We start from the raw sequence: 17,808 nt of genomic DNA on the forward strand, positions 1-17,808 counted from the left end.
AAAAACACAAAAGTACACACACAAAAAAGAAGAAGAAAGACGATAGAACAGATAAAGAGGAGAATAACTGACAAAACAACTGCACTGCACAAACCAACAAATGACAAAGACAGAGAAGCAAGGGAAGCTACTCGAGGGGAAGCCAACAATAACACAAGCATCGTTCTAGTGTCAAAACTAGCACACATTGTGTTCCCCAGTGTTCACTGAAACACGTGTGAACACTATGGGTTTATTCTTCTTCTTCTTCTTCGTTCGTGGGCTTATACGTTCACTCATGTTTTTAGCACGAGTGGAGTTTTACGTGTATGACCGTTTTTACCCCGCCATTCAGGCAGCATACGCCGAAGTCGGGGGAGGCATGCTGGGTATTTTCGTGTTTCTATAACCCACCGAACTCTGACATGGATTGCAGGATCTTTTCCGTGCGCACTTGGTCTTGTGCTTGCGTGTACACACGGAGGGGGTTAAGTCACCAGCGGGTCTGCACATATTAAGTTGACCTGGGAGATCGGAAAAATCTCCACTCTTAACCCACCAGCGACCGGGATTCGAACTCACGACCTCCCGATTAGGAGGCCGACGTCACGCCACTTCGTCCGTCCTATGGGTTTATGATTTGTGCCTCTTTCGCTAGTCGAACTATGTCACAAAGTGTGCAAAATAATCATATGATGCAGGATCAGAATTACAAAATAGCAGAATAAAACCACAAACAAACAGACGTACAAACAAACGAACAAACAAACAGATTAAGCTTTTCACCTCATTGGCAGGAATGCTAGGTTTACAGGTGCCATCGTTGCCAGTATAGAAGCCCACTGTGCACGTGCAAACACGAGAGGCACACACAGCGTTGGTCACACACTGTCCGCTGCCACTGCACGGCTGGTTGGGTCCCTTGGGCTTCAGGCACAGCGGTCCGTCCTGTCGAGCAAATAGATAATGATAATGATAACAATACTACAAATAATGAGGATACCTATATGGCACACACGTACCTAAAGTGTGGATGGTTACCTAAGAGGCGGCACTGGGTGTAGTGCCTTTCTAGTGCACTTGCACTACAACAGCACTGGGTGCAGTACTCGCTCCGGCATCGAAGAATTTTGCACTAAAAAATGCACAAAATTTGACCTATTTCGTCGCCTATAGAGGACGGAAAGAATGTCATTTTGAACATTGTTATGACATTCTTTCCGTCAAAAAAGTCAATTTAACGGTGTTAAATGAAGCGACCATCCACACAATTAGGTTGTCATCCAGAGTTTAGGTTGCCATCCACGTGTGGATGGTTGCCTTATGGTGATTTAGGCAACCAAACCTGTGGAAACGGGGGTACACACACACGCACAAACACACGTGTACACACACACACTCACACGCGCAAACACACACACACACACACACTGACTGACCTTATAGAGAGGCGCGTTGCACGTGCATATACCCAGTCTGCATGAAGCGTCCTTGACACACTGTCCCTTCCCTTCACACGCCTCACCGGGGGGCTTGGCTGTGGCAAAACAAGAGGTGGTTTTTGAACACGACAATTTGATCGTAGGCTAATGCAATTCAATTTGAATGGCAAATTGCTTGTAATCGTATTAAAAGTACATACTATGTTGCAGTGAATATCCCATTCTAACCTTTTTCTCGAAAAGTGTATTAACAAATCAACGATTTTCATACTTCGTGTTACAATTAAGAGTATAATCTTTTGATTACAGATGTATTCTTTTATTCTTTTACTGAACCAAGTGAGTATTGTTATTTTTCGTTATTTTTGTGTTTTTGTTTGTTTGTCTAACAAAAGAAAGGCAAGTTCCCAACAGTTACATAAAATTAATAACACGCATCATACAATTCAAACGTACGTGGGAACACACAAAAAGCAAACAGCATTTGCACCACGGTTTCCATAAAAGCATAGCTGTTTACAAGAAACCTGAGTTTACAATAGCCCACGTATGTCTGCCAACGTAAAAGACCCCTATCACCTACAATGTCACTGTGCAAGTAGACTTTTTTTTTCTCCAGAAAAGTCTTAGTTTCTAGGTCAATCGTTGATTCAGGTTCACAAACCAAAGTGCATGAAAATCGAAACGTCGCAAAATTTCAAATACTGCATGAACAACCCCCTTGAGACGAAAAAAAAAAAAAAAAAATTCAAGTAAACAAAAAAGGAAATAAATAAAAGACATTGAAAAGAAGGAAGGAAAGAAGGAAAGTAAGAAGAAAGAAAGAAACAAAGAAGGAAGGTAAAAAAAAAAAGAAAGAAAGAAAGACAGAAGGTAAAAAGAAAGAAAGAAAAGACGAAGTTTACGCACCACTCAGACATTTCCCAGTTTCTTCGTAGTACCCGTCAATGCACTGACAGTCACGGGTCACCTTGGAGCATGCGCTGTGCTGCGTGCACTGCCCGCTATCCCGGCATGCCTGTCCGACCGGTTTCCGCAGAACGCACCTTCCGCTGACCGTGTAGAAATCCGGCTCGCACTCGCACACCCCTCCCGTGTCATCGGAACACACGGCGTTCTCAGCACACGTGTCTTGAGGGGTACACGGCAGGTTGAGAGGAATCCTCTCTTGACACAAGCTCTCAGTGTTGTTGAAGAAACCCAAATTGCACTCACACACGCCTCCGGTTTCTGTGGTGCATTCGGCGTTTTCCACGCACTCTCCAAACCCTCCGCAACTATCACCAGGCTTCTTACTCCTTTCGCACGTGTTATCCGTGCTGTAGAACCCCGCTCTGCACGCGCACACCATGACGTCGATGCCTTGTACGCACTCGGCGTTGGGTACGCACTCCTCTGTAGTGTTGCACTTCTCGTCCGGGAACTTGAAAGGCAGGCATTGGTTTCTTCCGACAAAGTACCCCTCCAGACACTTGCAGATCCCTCCTTCTGGGGCGGAGCATTCGGCGTTGGCCACGCATTGTCCTTCGCCACTGCAAGGGCCTCCTGGAGGGCTGGCTGTGAAAGGAAAAGAAAGAAGCTGTTATTGGAATGTTTGCACAAGGAAAACGACTTGGTTTTATCACCAGCTCACTGATACGACGTCTGCTGTATGAGAGCTTTTATATGGCAAATAACACCAAGGCCGACCAAAGCAACTTTACAGAGACTCCATCAAAGCAAACCTCATCTGCTGCAACATCAAACCAAAGGAGCCGGAGGAGCCGGAGGAGCTGGAAGAGCTGGAGAAGCCGGAGGAGCCGGAGGAGCTGGAGGAGCTGGAGGAGCTGGAGGAGCCGGAGGAGCTGGAGGAGCATGTTGGAGATCACTCACCCTTGTGAGCCAAGTCCATTTAGCCCATACAAACTTATGGACATTATAGAATGGAGGACAGAAACATGCCAGTTTTACCCAGCAGTCACCTCCTGCTTCATCCTCATCCCTCTCTTGTGCATAGCCCTTTCATTACTTTTCCCATGGTGTGTCTATGGTTGTTGCTGGTTGGCTCACTTGCTTGTTGCCCCTCGACCACCCCCGAGGCCCACCCTTCTTCTTCACGTTTATGAGGAAATCCCTTTACAGGGCAACGATCCTCAGTTTGGTTGGTTCCCTAGAGTGAAATATAAAGTGGATAGTGTACCTACGAAAATCAAAACAGTGGTGGGTTGGTAGGCAAGCTATTGCTTTTCGCTATTTGCCGTTTGCGCCCGATTTCAGGCCCTGGGCTGAGGGGTTAGCCTACCACCCAGCGCTACCTAGCGCAGCAACTGGGCCCCAACGAAACAACACAAACAGGACGAACAATATGGAGCAAGAGTAATAGATTCTACCTATATCACTACTAATTACTTATGGGTCGCTAGGGATGGAGAGGGGGGATGGGTCTAATGAGAGAGGGGGAGGGATTCTAATGCAAGGGGAGGGGAATCTAATGCGGAGGGGATAGGGGGGGGGAGGGGGGGACAGAGGGAGTGGATTCTGACAGGGGGCGCTTATCGATGCAATAAACACCGCCACACAGCGCAACACTGACAGGGATCCAAACAACCGCCTCTGAGTGCCCCTATTGCTCTGGACTCTGAGTGCCCCTATTGCTCTGGACTTTGAGTGTCCCTATTGCTCTGGACTCTGAGTGCCCCTATTGCTCTGGACTCTGAGTGCCCCTATTGCTCTGGACTCTGAGTGCCCCTATTGCTCTGGACTCTGAGTGCCCCTATTGCTCTGGACTCTGAGTGCCCCTATTGCTCTGGACTCTGAGTGCCCCTATTACTCTGGACTCTGAGTGCCCCTATTGCTCTGGACTCTGAGTGCCCCTATTGCTCTGGACTCTGAGTGCCCCTATTGCTCTGGACTCTGAGTGCCCCTATTGCTCTGGACTCTGAGTGCCCCTATTGCTCTGGACTCTGAGTGCCCCTATTGCTCTGGACTCTGAGTGCCCCTATTGCTCTGGACTCTGAATGCCCCTATTGCTCTGGACTCTGAGTGCCTCTATTGTTCTGGACTCTGAGTGCCTCTATTGCTCTGGACTCTGAGTGCCCCTATTGCTCTGGACTCGGCACCTTCAGCCGGGAGTTGTAGAACAACATCAGAGTACAACGATGATTTGTAAAACGCAACAATCTTCATCAGATACGAAGGTATGTCAACCTGAGCAATAATATATCCTCTCCAGCCTATCCCTTGACAAAATCGTAGACATAATGTTTTCCTTTCAGAAATGCTTCTTTCCATCAAGAATCCTCAACTTACTTCCAGCACAGAAGCCCTGGTCCTCAAAGTATCCGTCGATACAGAGACAGCGCTGTTCTGTCACGGAACACACCGCGTTGTCGACGCACTCTGACGTCATCACACAGCTGTCGTTCACTTTTTTCTTCTCCAGGCACTGGCCTTGGTCGGCGAAGTAGTTCTTGAGGCACTCACACACCCCTGAAGCTGAAACAATAAATTGGCTGTGAGTTAGTATTACTACATCATTGAAATAATGACGTCATATTCCGACGTCATCACACAATTGTCGTTCATTTCCTTCTTCATCAGGCCCTGACCGTTGGCTAGGAAATAGGTCTTGAAGCATTCACATACTCCTGATGCTGGACAAGTAAATACCCTTTATTTAAGTATTAATACGTCATGTTCTGACGTCATAACACAGCTGACGTTCACTTCTTTCTTTTGCAGATACTGGCCTTTCTCTGCGAAGTAATTTCTCAGGCACTCACAAACTCCAGTCGCCGAAACAAGAAATTAGATAGAAATGTATCAGTATTATCACATTGTTTAAATAAGGACAACATCTTCCAACTTCATCAAACGTTCAATATGATGACGTCATATCCAGACTTCAAACAAAGGCTATGTGCCTAAGTAAGCTGCAATTATTTTCTCTAGACACAAGTCAACTTTAGCATAGCAGTTCTTAAGGCATGTGAATACTGGGGCGGGGACGTAGCTCAGTTGGTAGCGCGCTGGCTTTGTAGCCAGTTGGTCGCTATCAGCGTGGGTTCGATCCCCACGTTCGGCGAGAGATTTATTTCTCGGAGTCAACTTTGTGCAGACTCTCTTCGGTGTCCAACACCCCCGTGTGCACACATGCGCACGAAAAAGATCCCACGTTCACAGCGAAAGTCTCAGGGCTTGGAAAACACGAAGACACGCATGCATCATCTCTCGTCTCCGATTATCATGATCGTATTTCGATACTTTGACGAGACAAACCCAATGCTGGTGTGCCGAAGAAGACAGCCACAGCGGGCTTGTTCGAATCAAAGTATCACACCATATCTTCAACGTATTACCAATACCTGTCCCAATATAGACCAGTTGGTCTAATAGGACGTTAAACCCGAATAGTCAGTCATGTGAATACTCCTGAATTTAAAACCGAGGGTAAAAGCGAGGGAGCAATAATAGGTCATAACTCACCTGCATTACAAATGACTTTGGGAACGCACTGATCCCCTGTCGCAGGGTTTTCCTGCTTTGTTTATGTTCTTGGCAGACAGAGGTAGCATAAATCCTAAATTTACATAAAAGACAACAATTTTGCAACTCGTCTTTACTACAATTGGCGTTGGGAACGCACTGATTTGTCTTATCGCAAAGTTTACCTTCGCTCTCTTGGGCAGGGGGAGGTTGCAGTCCTTCAGAACCCCTCATAAATAATAACACTAACATACAACTTGTCAACTCTCCTGAACTACAAATGGCGTTGGGGACACACTGGTCTGTCATATCGCAAGGTTTGCCTTCGCTTCTCTTGAGCAGACAAAAGGTTATGATTGCCGTCCTTGTAAAACTCCTCTTACCTATACACACTAAAGCAATAGCCGTCGACTCACCTACACTACAAATGGCGTTGGGAACGCACTGATATTAGTTATCGTTAGATTTGACTGTGATATCCAAATTTATCAGTGCCAATGTCGAGAAAGCTGAAATCATATAGCCGAGATCTGATATGATTCAGCCTTTCGAGACATTGGCACTGATAAATCTGGATATCGCAGTCAAATCTAACTATAACGATTTTATCGTATTCCATTTCGGAAGAAGAACCCATTAACCCCAGTCTAAGAAATCGGTCAAGAGCAAGGGACTGTCATGTTGGAAATGTTGGATTGTCTTTTCCTGCTTTCGCAACTTTGCTGCTATAACTTTCATTTCTCAAAAACTCTTTCGTTTTCTAAGACGTAAATAAGGCATCTAAAAATAAATAATAAATAAAAATATTGTGTAAACACATCACACAAAACAGGTTCAGTGGAGGAACACGGAACAGCCTTGGCGGTTACTTGCAGACTTTTAGACTTCAAAGGCTTTGATTTGGCAATTCTAAACGATGGCAGGAACTGAAGTGCGCCGGACTGTATCAGTGAAGTCCTCTGGCTCATTTTCTGTGTAGAAGACAGCTTCCAGTTCTTCGTCGTTATCGACGGACTGCAGTGTTGATAATGTTGTCGAATCGCCAGACGACACAACATTCCATGACAACTTTCAAAGATGGCGTCTTCCGATAGCCTTCGTGACTGTTTTGAAGCTGTTAAGATTTTTGTGTGGATTTTGCATGGCTACGACAAAGAGGGATGGGACAGTGATTCACGCTGGAGCAAAACATTTAAATCGGCTGCTCATTTCCAGCCTTTACGTGAGCGATAAGCGCTGATACCCTGCAAGAGAACTCGCTTCTCGCTCCAAAGTTCAGTTTGTTTACGGCTGTTCCAGTCGCCTCCCTCGGTAAGATTAAAACATACCATTCTACTACTTCTTTGTTAAAGGTGGTCGTCTACATTTTTGCTTTTTTTCAATAATCTTATGGTTAGATTTCGCTAAAAAGTTATGTCAGATGATGAATGAACCATGGGGAAAAAAGTTATAGAAAAAAAAATATATGTAAAAAAAGATTTTATTTTTGGGTAGCGTGACTCACGCTTCCACTATTTTGTTTTCTGTTTGCTGAGAACATGTGCTTTGCCTAAAAATACTGACCAATCAAATTCATGTCACTATGCTTATAGCCACGCCCAAACAAGTGCAGCAACAGTTTGACACTGGAGCGCTGTCCACGCTTTTTTATAAATGCACGAAATGCACGGGATTTGAGAGGAGTTTTGCGCTTGGCATTTTCCAAATAAGGATATCCTACTATGAGTACTACGCTGGAATACTACAGTGAATTTTCAAACGGCTACACTGGCTTCGTCTTTTCTGATCGAAAGGGGGTGTATTGTTGATAATTGTAGATAATAGACTCTGCATTCTAATGGTCAAATGGTGATTTCGGTATAAAAATGTAGACAAGGACCTTTAAAGGTGGGTGGATAAAGTGTGTAAATCGGCTGCTCATTTCCAGCCTTTACGTGAGCGATAAGCGCTGATACCCTGCAAGAGACCTCGCTTCTCGCTCCAAAGTTCAGTTTGTTTACGGCTGTTCCAGTCGCCTCTCTCGGTAAGATTGAAACATACCATTCTACTACTTCTTTGTTAAAGGTGGGTGGATAAAGTGTGTATTTATTCATTACACAGCTTAATCTTTCTGATGCAATTACTTTCCTTTTATAAATTTGCGCTTTAAAATAATGGGAGACTTGTGTTTCCTTCAGGTGAGATTTTTGTCTTCAAAATTACAATTGGAAAACTACTTCCTGCACGATATCAAATTCACTAGGAACTTCCTGCGCGATCAATTGATATACAGTTCCTAGTTGACCAATGACAACAGCTGTTTTTGTCATGTGATCAGTAAAAATGCGATAGTCTATCTTATCGCGAGGTTTGCCTTCGCTCTCTTGGGCAGGGGTGAGGTTTCCGTCCTTTAAAACCCCTCATACCTATACGCTCTAAGAAAAAAGTTGTCGACTCACCTGCGCTACAAATGGCGTTGAGAACGCACTGGTCTGTCTTGTCGCAAGGTGTGCCTTCGCTCCTTTTGGGCAGACACAGGTTTCCGTCCTTGTAGAACCCCTCATTGCACACACACAGACCTCCGTTAGGGGAGGAGCACTCGGCGTTTTCTGTACACTGCCCTAGACCTGCAAAATGCAGAAGAACGGCATGAAGCATTTAAATCTGTCGTCAAGATTTTTCTTTTCCCTAAATAATCCTGAGACTACAGTGCCCCGCTACACCAACCCCCCCCCCCCCACCCCCCCCATATCCACCTCACTCGCAAGCTTAAATCAGAGCAGTTGTAAATAGCAATGTACATAATTATTATTTGAAATTTTCTTGTCTTTTTCATGCTTACTTTTGAGTGCCGTGTCACTGTTTGTGTTGTTGCCTTGTCATCTTCATGTAATTTATGCGTAAGTGTATATGAGTGTGCTTGAGTTGTTAATGCAAAAGAATGTGTATGAGTGCGCCTTGAGTCGCCTTGTGGTGAGATATGTGCGCGTTATAAATTCTCGTATTATTGTTATTATTATTATGATGACTGGTAAACGGTTGATAAATGCTCTCAGGAAGTACATGAAAATGATTTTGAAGGAGACGTAAGAGATCATAAAGCACACACACACGCACACACACACACACACACACACACACACACACACACACACACACACACACACACATACACACACACAAACACACACACAAACATGATCTCTCTCTCTCTCTTCCTCTCTCTCTCCCACTCTCTCTCTCTCCCCCTCCCTCCCTCTCTCTCTCCACTCTCTCCAACCACACCTACCTGTACAAGGCTTGTCAGCTCCGATCTCATCGTAGCACTTGCCCCAGGCATCGTAGTAGCTGGCTTTACACTGACACGTGGCGTTCTCCACCGTAGGGCACTCGGCGTTCTCCACACACTGTCCGAATCCCGTGCAAGCCTCGTCGGGTGCTTTCTGCGGACAGACGATGACAATACCCAATATTGACTGACTGTGTGATGATATCTTCTGCTATTGGTCTGTTGAGACAGTGATATCAAAATCGAGACCGGAGGGTCGAGATTTTGATATCACTGTCGAAACAGACCAATAGCAGAAGATATCATCACACAGTCAGTCAATGTTAGATATATTGCTAATTCTCTGGACATTTTGTATTTACTGTAAAGAAATTAAAAAAGTATTTGTCTCAGTTTTGGCTGTTCCATATCCCTCCCTCTGATTATCATTTCTTTTTGTTCACCCTTTTCTTGTACTTTTCAGTTTTTCAAAATGTCTTTTCTTTCAAAAAGTCTTTAGTCACTTGCTCAACTAAATTCTGGGATAATTACATTTTTATATATATTTGTTTGTTTTTAAATTTAGGTGTTTTTGTTTTTGAAGTGGGGAAGCAATAAAGAGGTCGTCGATATCAAAACTGATATCGACAGAAATGTCGTCGATATCACTTTTGCACTGAGCTCAGTTTTGCCCAATTGACCAATGGAAATCCACGTAACATATGAAATAGCAATATTGTTGTATATAGCATGACCTCCCTTCTTTGTCTCTGTTATTCTAGTGAGAATTACAAAATATCCAGCGATATTTCTCCGTAGGCCTAAAGTTCGGCCTTGACCTAGGCAAAATAACTTGCGCAGCCGCAGTGACAAGTAAGTAGAGGTTACATGCCGAGTCTCAGTGATTATTAAAAATAATGGTCGAAGTTGGCGGATCATGAAAAATGCGAGCTTCAGCGAGCTTTTTCATGACCGCGAACTGAGACCATTATTTTTAATAATCACTGAGACGAGGTGTGTAACCTCTTTATTCCTCCTTTCTTCAGTTATTCAAAGAAAACAGGAGTTTTTGTGCGAAAGTTTCATCGAATCCGACTCACTCAACCAGTCAACCTGCGCAGGCGATCGATTGATGCGCGGTTGTATAGTTCCGTGCAAATCATTCCATTCTGTTAACACTTCTTGTCAGTTTCCTTGTTTTGGACTAAAATCAAGTACACAGATATGCTGTTATTCTGCTGTGGCGGTAAAGGCAGGTATTGTGTGTTCTGTTTATGTTTTAGTATCGCTTAAGATAATGTTCTTTCGTCAAATGGGACTAGCAGACGAACTTTTGCACCCGTGTTCCAACGTTAATTACTGTATGAAGTTCATTTTTCTGTGGAAAATAGTGTATGAAACCGCTTTATGTTGTTTAAATTGATGAGATGTGTGCATTTGGTTGCGTGTGATCTGTTTATAAAATGAAATATTGTGGAAAACTGACCGTCGGATTGCAGTCAGTGTTGTCGAAGAAACTGAGTTAAAAGAAGGGGAACTACTCTTGTCGCTAGAGTATGAGTTACTTGCCTTGGGAATTTGCTTGTGATGAACGGGTTGTGCACGGCAGATCTAGATTCAGAAAACAACCGAACTCATGGATTTTATATGGATATTCATGTGTTCAGGTCTGTAGTTGTTAATTTAAATGCGGTATGTTTGTATTGTTTGCTCCAGAGATGTATACTTCGTACGTATAGAGCGTTCGGAACTTTTCAGTCGCAAAAGTAGTACCGAAACAGAACAGCTTCTCAACCCATTGCACTATCGAGGATTCAGGCTGTTGCTGGCTCGTTATTTGTTTGGTTGCTGGGTCATTATCGAAAAATAACTAGCTCTACAAGTTTACAGAGGTAAAGAAGCAGAGGGGGGAATAAATAAAAAACTTGAACGAAATGTATAGCTGCAGCACGTGGGTAGCACCCGCACAACGTTATCACTTAACGTTTATTTCGTGCGTAGTGTTCTTCTTCTTCAGCGTTCCAGCGTAGTGTTAAAATTGCGCCTTGCCAAGACTGACACAAAATATAGTTCTACAACTTCTCCTTACTTTAGTCATGCCATATAATACGTTACAGCTCCGAATCATCCATGATATCGCGTGGTATTTGTCTCGACAGGGTGAATGAATATAATGAAGTCACTCGAGGCTCTACGTCATCATATTCACTGACCCAGTCTCGACAAAATACCACGCGATATCATGGATGGACGGAGCTGTAACTTATACTTAACGCTTTGGTCTATTTATGACTATCCGGGGCTACGAGTTTGACAAGATGGGGCTGAGCATCACTGATGTACAGAATTGTGCACAGTGAACGCGATCTGAAACCCCATACTGCGTGCATGACTTTGAAAGCTTCATTCAACGCCTGAATGTTGCTGTGATGGTTGCAGGCTATTTGCCCCCCGACAACTGCCCCCCGGACAATTGTCCCCCGTCATGGGAGGACTATTGCCCTCCCGGACAATTGCCCCCCGGACAATCCCCCCCCCACCCCGTCATGGGAGGACTATATTGCCCCCCAGACAATTGCCCCCCGTCATGGGAGGACTATTGCCCCCCGGACAATTGCCCCCCGTATAACTGCCCCCTTCTCTTTCTCACAACTGCCCATGCACAAAGGCAGATAGGAAAAAAACAGTAACAGAAATACAGAAAATAAAGTAATACAGAACAAGCACATTTCAAGCAGCAACAACAAGAGTAATATCAACAACAACAACAACAAAAAGAAGACCGGCACGGTTGGCCTAGTGGTAAGGCGTCCGCCCCGAGATCGGGAGGTCGTGGGTTCAAACCCCGGCCAGGTCATACCTAAGACTTTAAAATTGGCAATCTAGTGGCTGCTCCGCCTGGCGTCTGGCATTATGGGGTTAGTGGTAGGACTGGTTGGTCCGATGTCAGAATAATGTGACTGGGTGAGACATGCTGCGACTTCTGTCTTGTGTGTGGCGCACGTTATATGTCAAAGCAGCACCGCCCTGATATGGCCCTTCGTGGTCGGCTGGGCGTTAAGCAAACAAACAAACAAACAAACAAAAAGAAGTCAATGATACCACACCTTTTCCTGGCACGACCCGAGGTCAGCGTAGAACTCCGTTGTGCACGTGCAAGCTCCGTCACCCGGGGGGATACACTCCGCGTTCTGCACGCACTGGCCTGAACCGTTGCACTTCTCGCCCTCCCTCCGCAGACTCAGACAGGAACCGTTGGAGGGAAAGTAGTTCTCCTTGCACTGGCACTGTCCCCCGAGCTCGCTTGAACACTCTGCGTTCTCTATGCACTGACCTACACCTGAAAATGGTAAAAGCATGAATAAGCACGTGGTACTAGGAACTATATTATAGTAAGAACATTCAAAAACAAGCGCTTGCACATTTTGGTTTGTTTGAAAAAAACTCTTCAATTTTTCTTATGATTATAAGTGGGAGAATGGCAAAACTTACAAACGACCATTTTCAACTGTGCTTAAAAACAATGTACCTTACATACACACCGACAGACAGGCACACACACACACACACACACACACACACACACACACACACACACACACACACAACCAGACACACACAGACAACCAGACACACACACACACACATACACATACACACACACACACACACACACAGACACACAGACACACACACACACAGACACACACACACACACACACACACACACACACACACACACGACCAAACGCACCCTTTCACAAATCATTTCTCTTTTCTAAAAAAAAAATAAAAAAAAAAATAAAAATAAAAAAATCGCTTCGCGAGACAAACAATGGTAAAAACCAAATGATCTCCATGTGCAATCCTTGTCTTGGTGAGCAACATTCTTCTTCGCATTTTTAACATTTCTCTCATTTTGTAATGTCTTCATCGGACTCAAAAATTAAAAGGGCGTGAAGGATAGTTGTGTAGCCTTCCTTTGAAACAAACACACTTACAAAAATTAGTGTACTTCTTTAAAAACAGCATCTCTTAGGCCAAAAAAAAGAGGTCTGTTTACGGTAACATAGGCCCCAAAAATAAGATCGGTAGGTCGGGATTTTTATTTTTTTTTTTTCTCCAAAAAACCATATTTTTACGTTATTTTGCAAAAAAACCAAGATTTTTGTTATTTTTCCCATATGCCAAAAAAAAGTCTAGGGTCGCGCGAAAAAAATAGGGTCGGTCGGGTTACCGTAAACAGACCTATTTTTTTTTGGCCTTACCTGTGCAAGGCCGTCCCTCAGGTATGACAGATTTGCACGTGCCATCACCACCATAGAAGCCTACTCTGCATCGACATGTGTTGCCATGCTGGGGGGAGCAAACCGCGTTGTCCGTACACTGACGACTGGAGTTACAGTTCTTGTTCACTGGAATCTTCTCCGTGCATTCTCCCTGCTCGGCGTAGTGGGTGCCCACACACCTGTTAGCAAAAGGAATAGGTCATTTATAAAATAAAAGCTATATAGCTTTTTTTCTATATAGAAAAGGCGAGAGAAAAAAGAAAAAGAAGCCAGAATTATTTGTCCAGTTGTACTTTTTGATAGATTTCTTACATCCTGCGAAGAAACTTCACTGCGTAGCCCGGAATATTTCCAAGAGAATGTCATACCCTCATGGAACCTTGGGCTGCTTTTTCACTGGGGAAAGCAAGCTGCCATACAGTACGGCGCTACCCATCTTTACACCCCCGAGGGGTGTGTATAGGATTCGGTCGATGTGTTTGTGGCGGTATTTGTGTGTTTGTGTTCGCAAGTAGATCTCAAGAATGAACGGACCGATCGTCACCAAACTTGGTGAACAGGTTTTATACATTCCTGAGACGGTCCTTACAAAAATTGGGACCAGTCAAACACACGGTTAGGGAGTTATTGGTGGATTAAGATTCTACAAGGACTTATAGAGGCACATATTAATGGTCAAATGGAAATAACCTTCTCAGTTGGTGGCAGTGATAATGGTAAGGACGGGGGTGTTTTTCCTACCTCGGAGGAATTTCTTGTTTCTTCTACTTTCCTGCATGCGTGTATTCGTGTTTCCAAGCCAAATTTGGGCATCAATTCCATCTATCTATCATCCACAACAGAAACGCAACACAAAAGAACTTTTCGCCACGCTCGCGTGGCGATGGGCAGTTTGTGTGATTGGAATATAACATTTGACGCTGGATAGGTGAGCAAACAAACCTTTTCGGCTCGGTTATCTTAACACATTTGTACGTCAATGGAAGTGTATCGAACGCGGCTGTGTTATTTTTTGGCCCTTTCATTGTAATTGTGTGCATGTTGCCAGAATTTGGCCAAAGCTGCTGCAGCCGGTGTAACACGACATTTATACTCCACGAAAAATGTACTCCGGAGTAACAATTTCGTACGAAATTCTTACTCCGAGTACACCTTTCGTACGAGAAAAGAACTCCCCAAGGCACGACAAAATTACTCCCTCGACGAAATGTTTACTTCCAGTAAAAATCTCGTACCCAAAATTGGGATGCGGGCGAAAGGATAATGCCAATATATATGTGATCTCGCGCAAACAAATGTCGCGCTACCCCTCCCCCACCCCTTCCACACCAGGTCTAACACGGGACAAGGGAGTACAAGAAAATTGGTTGATTAAAATCAACATGGCCGAAGCAATGTTTTCATAAAAGAAGCGGTATTGTACGGGCACATGTTGTATTTGGGTTACATGTGTTGCAGAGTATTTGAAAATCCGTAGGCATAAAAACATGCAAAGAAGAGTGATAGGTCCCTGTTGTGAATATAGTCAAGTGGATAAATTGATTACTTATGTTTCACACTAGTTTTACTGTTACAGCAGTCCCTCTCATGAACAGACACCCTTGGGCCAGTGCAAACCTGTCCGTACATTGCAGGTGGCCGGTTACGGTTACGCCCCCCCCCCCATCACACACACTCAGGCACACTGACGGACTGAGTGAGTCTTTGCTACTGGTGAACGAGCTCTACTTGTCCTAAGACAATAAGGTTTGTTTGTTTGTTTGTTTGTTTGTTTGTTTGTTTGCTTAACGCCCAGCCGACCACGAAGGTCCATATCAGGGCGGTGCTGCTTTGACATATAACGTGCGCCACACACAAGACAGAAGTCGCAGCACAGGCTTCGTGTCTCACCCAGTCACATTATTCTGACACCGGACCAACCAGTCCTAGCACTAACCCCATAATGCCAGACGCCAGGCGGAGCAGCCACTAGATTTCCAATTTTAAAGTCTTAGGTATGACCCGGCCGGGGTTCGAACCCACGACCTCCCGATCACGGGGCGGACGCCTTACCACTAGGCCAACCGTGCCGGTAGACAATAAGGTCAAACTACTACAACTTACAACTGAAAGGAAAAAAAACCTGTCCTGTAAAAATGACGTTAAATCAACGGTGTCAGAAAAAGAGAGATAAAAGAAATCCTCAAATTCCTGAGGATACAGGCACCCCATGAAAGCAGCCACGAACATACAGAGGCACACATGCTTGTGCAGATAGTTTGCAAAAATATGAATTGAAAAATTGTAAATGTGGTAATTTCTGTTTTTGTGTGTGGCTTTATTGAATACCTCAGGCATTGACTTTTCCCTGTCCAGTTTTCTCTTTCGTCTCTCTTACCCCTCGCTTACCCACCCCCTACCCCCTTACCCTCCACTCCCTTTACCTAGCCCCGACAGCACAAATTTCTAATCTGCAAGGCAGAGTACACATTTTCTAAAAGGAAGACTACTCCTCTTCAATTATATCCAGAGATCTTCCAGCTGTCTCCACCATAAGCCAAGTGGTCGAGTCTTATACCCCCTTTCCACACAACCGTTCTAGGCCCCGTTCCCGTACCGACCAAGGAACGGTGCGGGCACGGGAGGGATCGGGACAGAACCGCAATGAACGTAACTGATCGTTAACGGAACTGCTTTGAACGGTAGGGTCGGTAGGGACGACTGAGTTTGGGCTGCATATTCAAATTTTTAGCCGTTCCCCTCCCGATCAGAATGAACGGTAATGGAACCTCAACCCATCGGTAACGGAACGCTTGGATCGTTAAAGGAACTTAAAACAACGGTAACGCAACTGTAGCGCTCTCACACACTGAGTTGTCATATCCGCATTCCATATATCCGTTCTAGGTTCCGTTCCCTTACCGACCAAGGACGGCTGCCACTATGGTCAGACGCTGCTGAAAGATGCTAAAAAACGGCCGTTTGCGCAGCGTTCCATTGTTGTGGCAGCAGTCCTTGGTTGGTACGGGAACGGGACAAAGAACGGTTGTGTGGAATGGGGGTATAACTTTTGACACCGACAAACTGAAGAATGAATAGATCTATGAAGTAACCGTCTCAATGGTCCAGGCTCAGGAAACAAAGAGTATATATGACATGGGGCGATTGTAGCTTCCCTTCTTCGTGTCCGATAGACAAGGACAATACATAGTAGAGCATAGTGCAATTTCATGTTGGCATCTTCTCCACTGAAAGCTATAACCCAAAGACTGAAGACCAAAGTGCTTTACCCCACTTCTGACCAGAATCACCCCCCTCCTGCTAGGTACACGTGCACTCAAGTTAACATCTGCTTTGACCTGTGTGCCAGGAGTCGGATGAGAGAGAGAGAGACTGAGAGAGAGAGAGAGAGAGAGAGAGAGAGAGAGAGCGAGAGAGAGAGACACACACACACACACACACACACACACACATAGACAGAGACAGACATAGAAAGACAGAAGCGGAGAGACTCAGAGGGAGACACAGACAAAGACATACAGAGAGAGAGAGAGAGAGAGAGAGAGAGAGAGAGAGAGAGAGAGAGAGAGAGAGAGAGAGAGAGAGAGAAAAAAAAACCTGTAACTGATCTCGTGAGAACGGTAACAAAACGAGACATGTCACCTCTCCGAATGCATTCCAATAGATGACCGCTCCTGCGGCCATCAAAAAGTTTCGTACACCTGGCGTGGGCAGTTAAATAGCTCGTGTTAGGGTGGAATCATTTATTCATTATCTATTCGTCAGGAGAGTAACATTTTTGACCGAAATATTGACTCGAAACACACCTGTCGTCCTTTGGTATCTTCTTTATCTATTTTTTCTGGAGCCGCTACGAAACCGAACAATGTGAAATCGTCTTCCCCGAATCAGCGAACTGCAGCTGCAGCTGGGTGAGAACTGTATCTATACCACAATCCTTCACGCGATCTGACCTAACCTTGACCCCTGACCTGGTCTACATACCACACACAACACAAACCAGTCACCTGTTTTTACCCCCCCCCCACCAAAAAAAAAAACCCACCACCACCCGTTTTCTTTGGATACACACTTTATCTACATACGTGCCGACGAAATGTTGATCATTGCTTCAATACTTTGAAGCTGTTGCTTGGATAATAACCCGATAAAATTAGTATTTCGGTGTTCAGTCAAATGTTAAAGTTTCTATCACACGCGCACACACGCACGCACGCAAGCACAGACAGACAAAAGTTAGCATCGCATAGGCTACACTTACGTGAGCCAAAAATGACCAGTGTGCACAGAGACCTCCCAGACTTTTTTTTTTGTTGTTGTTTTTTTTTTGTTTTTGTTTTGTTTGCTTAACGCCCAGCCGACCACGAAGGGCCATATCAGGGCGGTG

At 44.7% G+C, this 17,808-nt stretch overlaps 1 protein-coding gene across 1 annotated transcript in view; it reads right to left on the minus strand.

Annotated features, from left to right (window-relative positions):
* LOC138950747 (uncharacterized) overlaps positions 1-17,808 on the minus strand; it is a gene marked incomplete in the record, with an annotated part of 169,686 nt that overhangs the window by 98,786 nt on the left and 53,092 nt on the right. Inside the window, 8 exon segments of the mRNA XM_070322472.1 lie at positions 766-927; positions 1,419-1,516; positions 2,331-2,978; positions 4,710-4,895; positions 8,324-8,491; positions 9,154-9,307; positions 12,240-12,472; positions 13,401-13,600. Coding sequence (XP_070178573.1) covers positions 766-927; positions 1,419-1,516; positions 2,331-2,978; positions 4,710-4,895; positions 8,324-8,491; positions 9,154-9,307; positions 12,240-12,472; positions 13,401-13,600 — 1,849 coding nt within the window.

This window comes from Littorina saxatilis, linkage group LG16, assembly GCF_037325665.1.
Source record: "Littorina saxatilis isolate snail1 linkage group LG16, US_GU_Lsax_2.0, whole genome shotgun sequence".
Taxonomy (NCBI): Eukaryota; Metazoa; Mollusca; class Gastropoda; order Littorinimorpha; family Littorinidae; genus Littorina; species Littorina saxatilis.